Source organism: Pyrgilauda ruficollis, unplaced genomic scaffold (genome assembly GCF_017590135.1).
Source record: "Pyrgilauda ruficollis isolate IOZ18807 unplaced genomic scaffold, ASM1759013v1 scaffold11, whole genome shotgun sequence".
Taxonomy (NCBI): domain Eukaryota; kingdom Metazoa; phylum Chordata; class Aves; order Passeriformes; family Passeridae; genus Pyrgilauda; species Pyrgilauda ruficollis.
The window spans coordinates 2796198-2811112 of record NW_024509210.1 but is presented as its reverse complement, the minus strand read 5'-3'; the positions used below and the strand labels follow the sequence as shown (position 1 = coordinate 2811112).

Sequence of the window (14915 nt, the reverse complement as noted above, 5' to 3'; positions counted from 1 at the left end):
AAATAAGCACACTATATAACTCTCATCTGAAGGAAGGATTTAGCAGCCTGATTTGGGAACGTATAAAGTTCTTTGTGCCTACCAAAAGAGATTGGTCAGTTTCCCCCCCCTCCATTCTGTCTAAAAATACAGGCACACCATCTGGACTTGGAGGAATGACACAGCAGTGCATTGCCATATGCTGTCTACTAACACACCGTTTCCCTTGTGAGGTCCATCCTTCCCCCGCCAACGGCAGCACAATCCAGACAAGACTATTAACAGCTGCTGGGATTTTCAGCCCCACACTCAGGAGCTACCTAAGCAATGCTTCTAAAAAGTGTCTTGGTATTCCCCACCTAAGTCTACTTAGTATAAGAAATTTCTAGTATTAGAAAAGTAATTCAGTCACAAAACAAACAAAAATAACAGCTGACAAAAATTATACGGATACTGCTGAAGGTAGGACAGGTAGAAATTTTACTTCATTTAATTGGTAACTTCGTCACAGGTTCACAGTCTTATTCCAAGGTACACTTCTGATTTACTGCCACAGTGGTTTACACCTAAACACTAAAACTCCAAACCCTAAAACTCTAAGCCCCATAAGTATAGTGTATCTTTTTAAAGTAAGCAAGTAGCCAGTAGTCAAGCTACAGCCTTGATTGAAGGGCTGAAACTCTTCTAAAACAGGGGCTATGAAGTCAAGACACCAGCTTGGGCATTTTGCAGTTAGAAATACAAAGAGCATTTGCTGCAAGCGACAGCCACAGTTTCACAGACACTCCCGAGCTCAACTTATTTGGGTTTTGAACCAACTCGAGGTGTAAAAAAACCCTCACGAATCGGAAAACCAAGAAAGAGTAAAGAGATGCAAGGATGCTGAAAGATTAAGTAAGTGCAAGGGAGCAGCTCCGAGAGCCTGCAGAGAGGAGGGTGAGTGGGAGGCCCCGGTCGGCCCGGCCCAGAGCAGCAGCTCTGCCGGGGCGGCCGCCGCGTCCCCCGGCGAGCTCCCTCAGGAGCGCGGCTGCACCGCCGCCACCCGAGCTCGGAGACAGCGCAGCTCCCGCCCCCGGGCACCGCCCGCCACACCGCCCCCGGGCCCGGTCTGCCCTGCCGGCCCGGCACTCACCGGCCCCGCGGCGCCCGGCCCGCCGGGCTGCTGCCGCCTCATCATCCTCATCCTCCTCGGCGGCGCCGCCGTTCAAACCTCCCGCCCCGACAACGGCCGCGGCCGCCCCGCCCCCGGCCCAGCAGCGCCCCGCGGGACGGCGGCGCCGGCTCGGCCCTGAGAGCTTCGGGCCCGCCGAGTGCTGCTGGCGGCAGCGCTAACCCCCTCATGTACGGCCACAACAGCGAGTGCCAGTAATAAAGGCCAGGACAGGACTTGTCTTGGCTTCTTTCTTCCCCGTTAAGTTACTTTTCTGACACAGGCCGGTGCGGCCTCTTCCTGATGAGTGCTCTTACCGGGAGCAGCTCATAGCAGCAACCAGTGCTGCTCCAAAGCGTGCCTTGAATTTTTAACCGTGTTCTTGGGCTCCTGCAGTTACTCTAATTATGCATCTTGAATACGATGGCACTTCAATAGCTGCACTAGTAGCGCATATTGTTAAAAGTATACTGTTATATACTGAGTAAAAGTGCATTAATTATTCACTAGTTTGACTGGAGAGGAATGGGAGTCATCTCTCCCTCTTCTGCTGCCAGTTTTGCAGCTCTGTTTGTCTTCGGCAGAGGAAACAAATGAGCCAAATAGTGTCTCCCATCCATTCCTCATCCCTGATTTCTTGGCTTTCCTCTCTGAATTCCTCTTTGACAGGTGATGGTCAGAAGCACAGATCCTCATTGCTTTGCACAGGGTTGTCAACATTTGTGGGAAGCAAAACGTGTTGGAACGAGTGAGATATACAGTGTTGCTAACAGCTTTCTACAGAAGACAGAAGTCTCCAGGCTAACATATGCTTATTTAAAATATAAGAAAATGCAGTTAGAAGGGAAAATTTTTAAAGCATCATTGCTTCATCAGGATTTCACAAAGGTGCTCAGCAGTTCAACTGGACCCCTGACATTTACAACTGGGGCACAAACACAGCGGGCTAGCCTTGAAGGAAAATCATGAACTTCTGTACCAAAAGTATGTATTCCTTGGTGCAAGGCAGAGGACAGGGAGCTCTGCTTCCCTCCAGAGTGCTCATCCCACCTGGAGGCACAGATGGCAGAGGCAGCAGTTCTGGAGTTCCTGTCTCCATCTTGGTCCATGTTTCTTAGGGCATTCAGATATCCGCTAAATACCTTCATGCCATCCTGAAATCCTCTGCATACCACTGACAGGGCACATGTCACAATTGGGAAGATCTACCCCTGTTGCATATAGGTAAAACCTTAGAAAATAAGGGCCTTGTTACCCTTGAAAGCCATGGCTCAGGCCTGTTACATCAGCTGAGCAGAAAAGGACTATGGGAAAGTGACTCAGCTGAACTAGAGGTAGAAAAACAAATTATATAACCATTACGTGTTCATATTGTGGTTTATGGCGGTTGGTTGAACTACATTTGTTGTGCTTAATTGGAATGTAACTGATAAAGGACTAACTGCTTTAAAAGGCCTGGTTTTTGCAATAAAGGGCTCCCTCTTGCACCTGCCTGGGGAGTCTGCATCACTCTGCTTCATAATACTACCCCAGGTTATCTATTTATGGATGCCATATTTTTTCCTGTTGTTTGGATACTCCCTCCTGTTCTTTAGGTACTGTGACTTTCTCAAAAAGACTTTGTCCAGTTTGTTCAGTGGAGAAATCCCATCAGGGAGCCAAAAGGCTTCTGCTTAATCAAGGTAAGATACTTAGAGCTGCGTATGGACAGCCAATAAATCTAAGAGTGAGTTTGAGGAAGGTTTAAAGGGAAATCTCCACCTAATCCCAGTGCTTCATGCACCCAGGATAAGCCTTAGGCTCCTGTCTCTGCTGCAGAGTTCAGGATTTTGGATACAGCAAAAGCAATCCACCAAATGAGGGGAGAACATGAGATGACAGATCAGAGTGCCCTTTTGCTTTACAGTATGGCTTATCTCTTAAAGTGGGGTCTGGCCTCTCCTAAATCACTCAGGGATGGGAATTGAGCCTCAAAAATCTACAGGTCATTTTCTAGGCTACAGAAGTAAACTAGAAACAGTAACACATTACAGATTGGAATTGAACCAAATAGTAAAAGTCTCAGGTTGACTGTACCATATTATCATTGAATCAGTGCTTGACCCAAGGTGAGTGAGGCTACAGCCTTGACTGAATGGCTGAAACTCTTTGAGTTTGATGTAAACTGTGGGAGCAGCTGGAAATTATAATCTTATTGCAGAGATAAACAAATAAGGAATTAATTACTGTGACTCTGCCTTGCTAACATCCCTTCACCAACTCATCAAAGAGTGCCCTACCACAGAAAATTGGTGAAAAAGACACACTGAAACACTTCCTATCCAGCATCATCCCAAGCAGTTCAGGTTAGACTCTAGAACAAACCCACTGGTTCAGCCTTTGGAGAAGCACTGCCTCCAAGACCCCTGAGAACAGCTCTCAGGTACAACAGAGTTTGTCAATAGCCAGGATGACTACATGGATACAATAAAAATCACTGCAAAAGTTATGCCCCAAATTATTTCAGGCAATCAGCATCTCTAAAACAATTTTGCTGGTGGTGTAGACAGTTCCCAGGAATCTGTGGCAGTTGTCCAAGAATTTTAGATGCTAATTAGCATGGTTTTGCAGTACAGTCTGTTCAGCAAATCTGAGTCTTAATAAAGTCCCAAAAATGTGACTGCTAGTAGCATAAAGAGCCTGTGCCTGCAGCCCTTACATGCTCCTACAGACAGTGACTTGAATTGGAGCTCTTAAGAAATCAGTGGCAGTTAAATGTGTATGACTCAGCCCTAAGCAACATGAATAGGATCTTCTCAAGCTCACTGCATACCTGCTCTTCAGCTGGTTCCAATGTCCAATTTTCCAGTACATTAGGAACATGTTTCTGCAAAGTCTGGCTTCTCACATTCTTGCACCTGCTTCAGTCCTCCGTTGCATTCATTTTCTAGAGACATTAGGTTTTATTATTATAAAATCAGGCTTCATAATTCAGTAGATCTGTCAGATGCTTAATTAAAAAATGAGACATTTCACCACACTTCTAGTATTAGCTTTTAAAGGAATGTGAGACTGAGACTTTAAAAGGCATTTCTACAGTTTTAGAGCAAGGTGAGATGTTCTTTCCACACTTCATGTCTAGCTCCAACAAGGCTCTTCTGCTGTTACGGCACACAAACTAACTTGAAATGAAGAAAGCTTATGCCATCTAGATTATCCAGAGATTTGAGATTTAACTAGTAACTAACTATTCTGCTTGCTCCCTAACTGAAGAGTAAATGGAGCAGACAGCAACAAAAAAGGGAAGCATTGTAACCATGTTTTTTCTCCAGACAAACCTCCACTGAATGGCAAAAAAACCCAAAGGCACAACCTACAAAACAAGAAAAATCCTGCACAGTCACTGCTGCTAGTGCAGAGAAGTCAGAAGGGGGTAGGGTGAATTAAACAGGGGATCTATATCCTGCCTTCTGGGGTTTCTTAAGTGAAACATTTTTCTCAGATGAATCACACCATCCTTTTATTTGGCATTTGATTTGCATTGCAAAGCATTTGGCTTCCTTCTAGTATTAGGGAAACTGGATAGCAGAGAAAAGATCATTGTCTATCTAAATCTCTGTTCTGCTCAAGTGTTAGATCAGCATATTATTTTAAATGTTAGGCCCATCATTTTGGTTTAGCAGGTACAAAGTGTCTACACCTACTCTTGACAGCACTGCAGTATTTTTCTTAATTTCTTAGTTCCCACAGCTTGCTACACCTACTCCTTGAATATCATCAGTATGCCAGTAGAAATGCACTCAATTCCTCTTCAGATTTATCCTAAATGAAAATCTAGGAAGATTTGTACTGGACACGTGGGAAAGAATTTGCAAAGGCTTTTTATAACTGACTACTTATTTAATTTTACACTGAAGAGCAAACTGTTCCCATTGATTGCCACTGGCTTTGATTGCCATGGTATGTGACCACTATAGACTGGTGAAATGGGCAGAGACTGGAATTTAAGGTGTTTACCTGACCACTTACTGGAGCCTCAGGAACTCATTTCTTTATTTCAGCCTGCTGAGGTCAGTTGAAAGTCTTTCCATCTCTTAGCTGAGCAGAAAGGCAACATGTAGTCCTACAAACAAATTAAATATGGGTAACTACCTTATTGCAATGCACTTTGGGTTCAGTTTTGATTGGATAAGGTGAAAATTAATCATCTGTCTGACAGTGAGCTAAAGCTTAACCCTGTAATGATGAAAGTTATGGTAAGAGAAAATGTTATAGGCTTCATCTTAGCTAACTGAGCAGTGTGAAATAGGTTCCTTCTCTAAGGCAGTCATGGAGCCCGTCGTTGAAGATGTCACCCTATAATATGCAGGTGCCTAAGTCAGCTAGGATGTATCACCCTTTTCTTCCTGGGATAATTAGACAGAGAGACCAGAACAGCTTAGAATAAACTCTTACTATTTCAGATGTTCTCAGATTAATTTTACCCTGACAGCTTGTCCATCTTCTGCTCAAGTTTTTTTTTTTTTTAATATTCTGCAGTTGTCCTTCAACTGCTATAGTGCTCCCAATGGCACCAGGATCACATCTCTGTATGATGCCATCAACTAAACATTGATACCAAGGTGCTTCAATGAACTATTTTGTTCATCATTGCCTGTTCCTGTAGAATTTCTAAAAGAAACTGTAGAAGATTCAGAACATACAAGGAATTATTTTTCCTTTTTCCAGATAAGAGACCAGAAACAGACTCCTCCCAGTATTCCTGATGTCAATCCTATATTGAAATGCCTTCAGATTAAATAAATGTAGCCTTTTTGAATCACCATATGAGATAAATGCACTCAAAATACATTTTTATAACAGAAACAGTAAGTTACATAAAATCCATCCCCACATGAATTTGGGAAACAGTTGCTGAGATCAAACATGAAAACCCTCACAATCAAACTAAACATTGCATGACTTTAAACTAGTTTGATCACCCTCTGTGTCCTAAAGTTGCCCAGGACAGTGGATGAGTGACTAGGGTATAACTGAGGTATACCAGTCACATGTATTCTTCTGTTTCTGCTTGGGAGATCAGGGACATTGGTTTTGAAGCCAATTCACTCGTGGTTCCCACACAGGTGCAGAATCAAGCCCATCAGAAGCATCCTGTTGGACAAGGATCCTCACAGGTGACTGAGAGCTTCACTAGAAGTCTTTCTCCAGCTGAGAAGACAATGTGGACACATAGGGTTTAATAAAGCAAAAGTTTTGCAGCCTTTCCCTAAATTTCAAAATTTATGTGGTCTGTCTTTTCTAGTCCACTTTCTATCTTTACAGCACTTGAAAGAATGAGTTATCTTTAATTCCTTTCAAAATCAAAGGTGATTGAAATTGGCTGCTTGGATCCTTTGCTAATAGGGGGACACTTATACACACAGAGAAATGGTCACACAAAAATAACATTGCTGTTTAAACCCAGATAGGTCCTTTCAGTTCCACATTATGGGGACATTCCATACAAGGAGGGTTTCCTAGAGATTCTACACTTCTTTACCATGCCTTTTACCAGGATTCCTCTGTTGGTTACAGAGTCCTGGTCTGATTTCTTGGGCATTTACTGCAGGGTAGCATTTGGTGTATAAAATATCCATCTGAGACAGCTGCATCCCAATGTTTGCTAGGCAGTGTGCTGGTGAAATCACCAGTTTGTGTCATGGGAGAATCTAACTGGGCACTCCGTGTTCTGGTTTCAGGGTTAGGCCTGTTAGGCTTTTTCCCAATTGATCTTGTACAGGCAAGTGACAAGTCACTGGATCATTTAATGGATTACCACTTTGAACCTGAAATGGAGAATAAGTGCACTGAGACTATAAAAAATATAAATTCCTATATGAGAAAATAATGTCAGAAAATCACCTTCCTTTTGATAGAGAGAGGACTTCCACCTATTGCTGTGAGAGCAGATGTAAGCCCACTTCTGATAGCAGTCACCCAGGTAAAAGGAGTAATTCTCCAGTCAGCTCTTGGGACTGGCATATTTTTTTTTCTGAAGGTAGATCCAGGCTAAGTATTTGCAGATGGCCTCTTTGTTTTTCCCAAACAATGCAGACTATCTCTGCAGAACACAATACTTGGAAACAATCTCCACCTGAAGCAAGTTTGTAGTTTAGTCTGATTTTTCCAAGTACTGGAATATAGGTACCTAGGGAGAGAAAAACAGCAAAGCAGTGTGCTCTGGAGACCAAGCAACATTAGCTGCCCTCTGTGCAGGCACCTGCACTCAAGTTCCCCCTGTACTGCAGCATTGCTAAGGAAGTAAAGAGTGACTCACCCTTACCACTGCACATCTCGAGGTGACAGCTGGCACAATAACTGAGGCACGGTAGCCCAGTATAAATTAACTTCTTTGCATCTCACATACTATTTGGATTGTTTTGATCCAGTCTCAGGGAGGATATTCAAAGGAGCATGGATAACGATCTGCACTTCACTGCAAACTCTCATTTTGCCATAAGAAATGTTTTTCATTCGTACAAGAATGGTTTGTCTCAATAATTTTCCCAATCACACTTGGGGCTATGACCATCTGCAGCTCCTTAGTTTTTCCTGCCTTGCCACAAGCTGTAGTTTTTCTGCATTTTTTTGTCCTGAGTTGGATTTCAGCTGCATAAATGGGCATTTGTCATACAGATCAGGCCAAGAAAAAGTGAGCCAAAGCAAGAAGTATTAAGGTAAATGTTATTTCATGAAAATATGAAATAACAGTAAAGCACAGTAAAAAAAGTCACATTACTATCAATATATTTATTGATGTGTGCAACATAATAACCATTTCTGGCTGGAAATTTCTATCAGAGGTTTTAAGCCTCTGGTCCTTAAGAAAAATCTGGCTTGCAAATTATGGCCTGTTTCTTACAGAAATAGATACTGAATAAATATTGAACAGTTCATCCACTCAAGTGCTTAGATTAAAGAAATACATCCAAAGGAATAAAAGGATTTAAGTCTTTAGAACTGCCAGATAGTTTTTCTATTCTCAGCACCCCTAGTTGCTGTGCCTCCACCAAACTTCTCTCTAAATCCAGTCTCTTCCTCTGCCCCTCAGAGTGCAATACCACTGTGAAATAACTTGACTCCTTGAAACCTCAAAAGAGCCATAATACAACAAAAACATTTGTCACATCACAGCCAGTACTAGGACTCCAGCAGGGATGTAAGGCTGTTCCTGGGGAATAAGCCCAGAGCCAGATTACATCTTTACACAAATGATGCTTTTTTGTGGAATCACTGTGGTGTTGGATCGAAATTGTCCATTTACATGTAGGAGGAACTAGGGTATCATTTTCGTAGGGTAGAAGGATGCAGGGGGAGAAGTTTGCTGCAAAGGACCCTGTGGACACCCCATGGCTGAGGTGATGTGCAGCACACCCTCTCTTCAAGCTTACCACAGCTGCACTGAAGGAAACCAGCCCAGATTATTTTTTCCCCTACTCCAGTTCCCCTTAAAGCCAAACCATGGGGAGGGGATGAAACTGGGCTGTGCATGTGTTCTCCTCAATGTGAGAGGGAAACATTTCTTGCTAATGCTAATATTTTTTGCCTAACAAGATGACCCATTTTTACTCATCATTATGAAAAATTGGGGGTTGAGTAGCAAATATGAGTAACTACATTTTACCTGAGGTTGGTTTGTCAGACATTTCTATCATCCTTCTAACCATTTCACAGCCTGTTAAATGAGCTAAGACAACACTTCATGTCACTGAAGTGAATTTTAAATTAAAATTATGGTAACAATAAATAGCACCTCATGTTTTTACAGACAATTTCATCTAGAAGAATAAAAATAACTAGTTCTGCCTAGATTCATACATGACTTGCACACATGCACATGTTTACTTTCTTATCTAAAAATCAGTTTGAGTTCTAGGAAGCTATTTCTAGCATTTGTTTCTAACACTGTGTTTGTACAGTGTCATCAAAAAGCAATCAGGATGTTTAAAGAAAAACCAACAAACAGCAACTGCATTTTTTATAACAGGTTCTTTAAGAAGTAAATGCAGATCCAGAGGGGAAGTTATCCAAGTCTGATACAGAGGGACACCTGTTCAAGATAATCCCCAGATACTTTTTTGATAACAGTGTTTGTGCGCTAAGGCTGTTTTAACCAACAAATTAAAATCTCTGCTTTCTTTTATTCCTTCTCTGTTCAGGAATGTCTTCCCTGTCCATAAACAATCTCTGCAACACTAAGCCACCCTGCTTACATAGCATTATATTTTGTGAGAGAAAACACCAGCAAAAGCAAGCCACCACCTAACATGAAGACCATTTTTTCTTAGTTTATTTGATAGTGTGGACACTCACAACACAGTCTTATTTTTTTAAAATATACCCCTGCCCTGTCATACAGCCCCCTTCAGAAGTGTATTAACTTCCATCTTTAAAACACCAGGCCAGGAGGGAGCTTTGAAAGATACAAGTAGGCTGCTGCTCCTCATCTGCCCTTTGCCTAAAGCCTCTCTCCAAAAGTCCATCTCTCTCACACTTTTGTGTCCTTCACACGTCTGTTGCTACAGCTGCCTGCTACACAGACAAGAACACGCTCTTGCTGAATGGATTTAAACAGCCACTTGGCACCACCAGGCACTGAAGCACCCAGAACTTCATTGGCAGCTTTCATGCAGGCAGTACACACACTACTAATCTGAACAGGTTTTTCTCATTACCACCCTAGTCACATAATTTTTTAGGCATTCCTTTCAAATTATCTTATGACATGACATTGCTAGGTTGGTGGAGAACTTCTTAGACAATTTTAGAGGTAATAAGTTTCATACATCTTTGGCACCATAATGGTTTATGTCGTTACCTTACTGTAAAACCTTCATACCTTCTCTGTGAGCTCTCACGGACAATGCTGACTCCTCTCATTCTTCTGCACGGCCGGCTGACTCCTTCGACTGCCTGACCCTTACTGACCCTCACAGAACGTACTCACTTACCCTTACGGTCCCTCCTGGCACATCCCCACCCTTACTGTCCCTCACGGCACATACTCACCCACCCTTACTGTCCCTCACAGTACACACCCACCCTCACAGTCCCTCACACAACCCCCTGCCCCTTTCCCCTCACAGCACAGCCTCCAGCTCCCCCCTGAGGCGCTAACCCACTCTTTTCTAACACCCATCCTTATTGGGTATAGCTGTGGCCTATTAAGGGTAGGCCTTAATTGGACACAGCTGTGCCCTATTAAGGGCAGGCCTGCTCCTAATCTTTGGTAATTAGTACAGCTGCAACTCCTCAGGGGTGAGATTGCCTTCAGCACTATCTCTTATTTTATTATGATCCATCCTCCCACAGGTTTACCAAGTGCCACCAAGTGTACTTTAGCGGCAGTCATCTCAATAGATGGCTAGAAAGTCATCCATGGCAAACAAGCTTCTCCAGGCTGTGCCTCTGAGGCATCAGGTTTTTGTAAGGAATGAATCATTCTCTTGTTACTAATGGCTTCACCTCTGGGCATTTCCAAACTAAATTTACTGATCTAACCAAAAAGCCTGAGTTTGGGATAAAATGTTTCAAAAGAGAACAGGCAAAGGGACTCTAATCACAGGTAGCACTGCAGCTTTCACTGAAGCCTTGGAGAGAAACTGCATGGGAATTTTGCATGCTGGGAAGGCTCACCTGAGTTTAGCATAGGCATGAATCAGTTTGGAGATGGAACCAAGCCCCATTTGGATGAGATCAGTTTGGGCTCTGTTCCTGCTCCTTGTGGGAGGATCCTTGGCTGCAAATTATATAAAGTTAGCAGCCATCTGGGGGCAAGAAATTTGAGGAAAAGATAGAAAACACCATGGCCCAATACATTTTTCTCCTTTGGCGAACGCATGTTCTTTCAGTTCCCAGCCTCAGATGGAGCTAGAAGTGTCTGGTCACACAGCCTTCCAGACCTGCTGCCTGAGAGATAGATGTGGATGTGAAAACATCTGTTTTCAGGAATCTTTTTACCTATTCACTTTTACCTAGCTTTCAAATTGTAAATATATCTATGTTTCACTGCACATGTGGCAGTGGCAGGAGCACAGTATTTCCCAAGGACTGTACCTTTTATTTATTCAAATTTTCCAAGGATGCATATCTGTTACATTTTCTAGAGCACAGCTTGTTTATTTGTTTGCTACCTGCATACATATCTTTAGTTCACTGCAATTTTTAGCTCCTGTGAATAAGAACATGTCATTGACTTCAGAGCCTTCTTTTGAGAAGAAGCTCCTTTGTGCATAAAACCATTTGACAAACCTTCTTGCATGCTCACAGCAGGGCCTTCAAAGTGGGATTAAAGACAGTCCAGCACCTTACTCTGAACACAGCAGATTTAGCAATTGCAAAGGGTAGCATTCATTATAACAACATAAATTAAATTGTCCTTTGAAGGACAACAAACTCACCTCAGTTTGCACTACACAAGACATTGCTTTAACATAAGCCATTTGGCACAAAATACCAGATGTAAACAGAGGACCATTTCTGCAGCAAGACACTGCCTAACACTTCTGTAGTGAGTAGCATTTAGAGAAGAGCAGGGCTGCAACAAGAGACAAACAATTGCCTTGCTTTCATGCTCAGGTGAATTTCACCCCATCTAACAGATTTCTGTCCTTGCCACATGCAACCTGCTGCAGAAGAGGCAAAGGACTCCAGAACAGCTGTGCAGCCATATCATTTTTCCTGCCCAGTTTGAGCACTGCTTGGCCGCAATCTGAAAACTGCATGTTACCAGCAATGCTAAAACACTGGAGAAAACCAGGCTCTTTCATCTCACTACCATGTAGGAACTAATGAGTGCTCTGTACTTTTCTTCTAAGTTTGTCCCTCTCTTGTAGATCATGTCCGCTCTTTATCATACAGGAAACCTGTTGGCTTAAGTGAGCCCCTCTCCAGTAACTCTGAAAGGCTCATTTATCCCCCCATTCAGAGTTCTACCCAGCAGAAGCCTCCAGCCCTTCCAGGACAGCAACAGCTGATCCCCCAGACCTTTACATGTAATGCAAATGTGAAAGTGAACTGCTCACATGAATATCAGAAAAAAGAGAAAAGAGTGTGAAGGAACAGAATTGTCCCTAAGCATCCAATAAAATCAATATACTTTCAGATGACATTAAACACATCTGAACTGTCTGCTGTGTCCCTATGTGATACTTGGGATGCAGGTACCCTGAGCAGAAGGGAATTGAATATATGGAATCATTTAATATATGACATCAATGTGAAAATCTGCAGAGCCTAATTTTCTCAGGGAATAGAAATTACTACACTCAAGCTACAGAAAAGTTTGTAGCATTCTACTAAGTTTTGTCAGTATTCTTCTGAATGCAAGCTAAGGTTTCCCTGTTGGTTTGAATTTATTACCACTGTATAATAGTAAACAGAGAATAAAATACCTTTTATTGCCCAAACTGACATTTTATTCCCTTCCTCTTGTTTTGGTTTGATTTTCCTCCTTTTGAAAGAACTGCTGTTTACTGTATGCTTCCCAGTCTGGGTATTTTTCAGTATACTCTTCTTTTGTGTTCCTTCTGAGTTACTGCATTATCATGTATAGAAAAGTGTCCCAAATGTAGTGGTCCTTAAAAATCATATGTTAAGACTGTTGATATGTGACAGCAAAGACCAAGCAGCCCATGCCAGTAGGAACCAGAAACAACATGGCAAATTCTCAGTGGCATTGAAGTCCCTGGCTATAGAAATTGACATGAATTTGAGAGTTTACTTAAGAAAATTAAATCAAATAATTGCAAGTCATATTAGTATGGATATTACATAGGAAATGTAATGGTATTTTCTTAATGATTTAAAAATTCTTATCTAAATACAGAAAATGCCTAAAGGACATTTGAAATTGAATTGTAATTTGAAATGAAATTGAATTTGAGTTGAAAGGACCATAAATACCTTCTGAGGTTCTGTCTTTCCAATGCTTCATTCCAACCAGCACTTGGCAATTGTTCTGCTAATTGAAACTTCAGTGGACACGTGATTTTGCAAAAACCTATCATCATTCATATTGATATTTTAATTTTCAGAAAGACCAGTGATGGAAGAACTGTGGGCTTTGTGCAGTTGATTTGTTTATATGGCCAGAGGTTATGTGGAAACTTCTTTGCTTGTGCTGTCCCTTCCTGCGGATCACAAATCCATTTCAGATTATGTGATAGCATTACCTGGCCAGAACATGGGAACAAGCAACATTTTCAAATAAACTAAAACTGAAATGGGATGAGCTCTGGATTCTTCTCTTCCATTACCTGGGCTTTACTATCAGCCACGTTAAAAAGCAGTCCTCCCAAAAACATCTTAGCTTTAGTAAGAGATTACCATCAGCAATGTATTTTGATCTTAAAACTACGTAATCCTCACATCTTAGCTTTAGTAAGAGATTACCATCAGCAATGTATTTTGATCTTAAAGATACGTAATCCTCATCCTGACAGTCCCAGCTGTAGACAGAGGTGCTGCTAAACTACGTAATCCTCATCTTGACAGTCCCAGTGCTGTAGACAGAGGTGCTGCTGCACTGTGGCTGCTTACATGAGGAGCAGAAGTGAAATGGCTTTGTTAAAAGGCTCGTTTATTCTCAGGAATGTTACAACTCAGAGCTTAGACTTCGGACCTCTGAAGAAGAGGCACTGGAAACTTAGTATGTTCCTCTTCCCTTTCAAGATAAGCACAGTAAAGAGTCACTTGGATGGAAGGTAAATCCCCCCAGCTTGTCCTCTCAAGAGGTGATAGTTACATTTACTTTATCCTCCTAACTAATTGAAGTCACTCTTTTGGAAGAAGAATCAAAATGGCTGAAGTTCCAGCCATATCTCCTGCTGACACTTCTCCCCACAGCCTGTCTTCTCCTGTCTCTTGGAAGATATGCTCACAGCCATTTCTCACACCTGAGAACTCCCACCATGTATGGACTAAATGGTGCAAATCAACCCATAAGAGAACCCTTTATTCTCTATTTTCCCATAAGAGCATGCAACAGTATGGGTAGAGAAGAGGAAAGCTCAACAACTTTCTGGAGTCAGCTCCAGCCCAGGGTTTCCTATCAGGACAATAATGAGTTTGGAGAGCCTGAAGGAAGGCTGGAAGCTGACTGCAAACCAGGCAGGATAAGCTGCTGCAGGAGCAAGGGCAGTCTTGCAGCATGGTGCCTCTCTTGAGGCGGTGACAACTCACTTGAAAACATTGCCTTGACTTCATGTACGATTTCAAAAGATGGAAGGCTGACATTCAGATTGGAGTGCCACTCAAAAGGAGGAGAAAGCAACAACTAACTAGCACCAACAGTCACAAACTCAACACATAGATTCATGTTCTCCTCCTTCCTGCTCACTCTCCCTGCAAGCAGTGCCATTCAATCAGCATGCTAAAATGCACCACCAAAAGCCTCTTTCCTACTGCGTGGGTATGAGTGCCAGTGGCAGCAAAATGAACATTGTTGTATCTTTGATGATTCCTGAATATATCTGCATGCAAAGGTAATATGAATCCTCATCTAAGGCACCACTGCCACATAAATCACTCAAATATTTCTTTCAAGTTTCTAACGTCTTTCCTTAGATTTTACTACTCACTTCTTACTTCCTCTCAATAAACGGGAACACAGCAAGTATTAAATGCAGGTAAGTTTCAGCTGCTCAAGTTATGTGCATCTGTAGTTAACACTCAAATACTGAGAAAAACACAGCACTTCCAAGCATACAAATTAACTGAGCTGAATAGGCACACCTATTTCGGGCACAGCTTTACAGAATGAGGG

At 42.3% G+C, this 14915-nt stretch overlaps 1 protein-coding gene across 1 annotated transcript in view; it reads right to left on the bottom strand.

Annotated features, from left to right (window-relative positions):
• Positions 1-11990, bottom strand: part of RTKN2 (rhotekin 2) — a 44744-nt gene extending 32754 nt beyond the window's left edge. Inside the window, exons 1-2 of the mRNA XM_041476375.1 lie at positions 11956-11990; positions 3942-4026 (exon numbers count right to left, since the gene is read on the bottom strand). Of these exons, the coding sequence (XP_041332309.1) occupies positions 3942-4026; positions 11956-11990 (120 nt within the window). The remainder of the gene's footprint in view (positions 1-3941; positions 4027-11955) is intronic.
• Positions 11991-14915: the final 2925 nt, after the last annotated feature.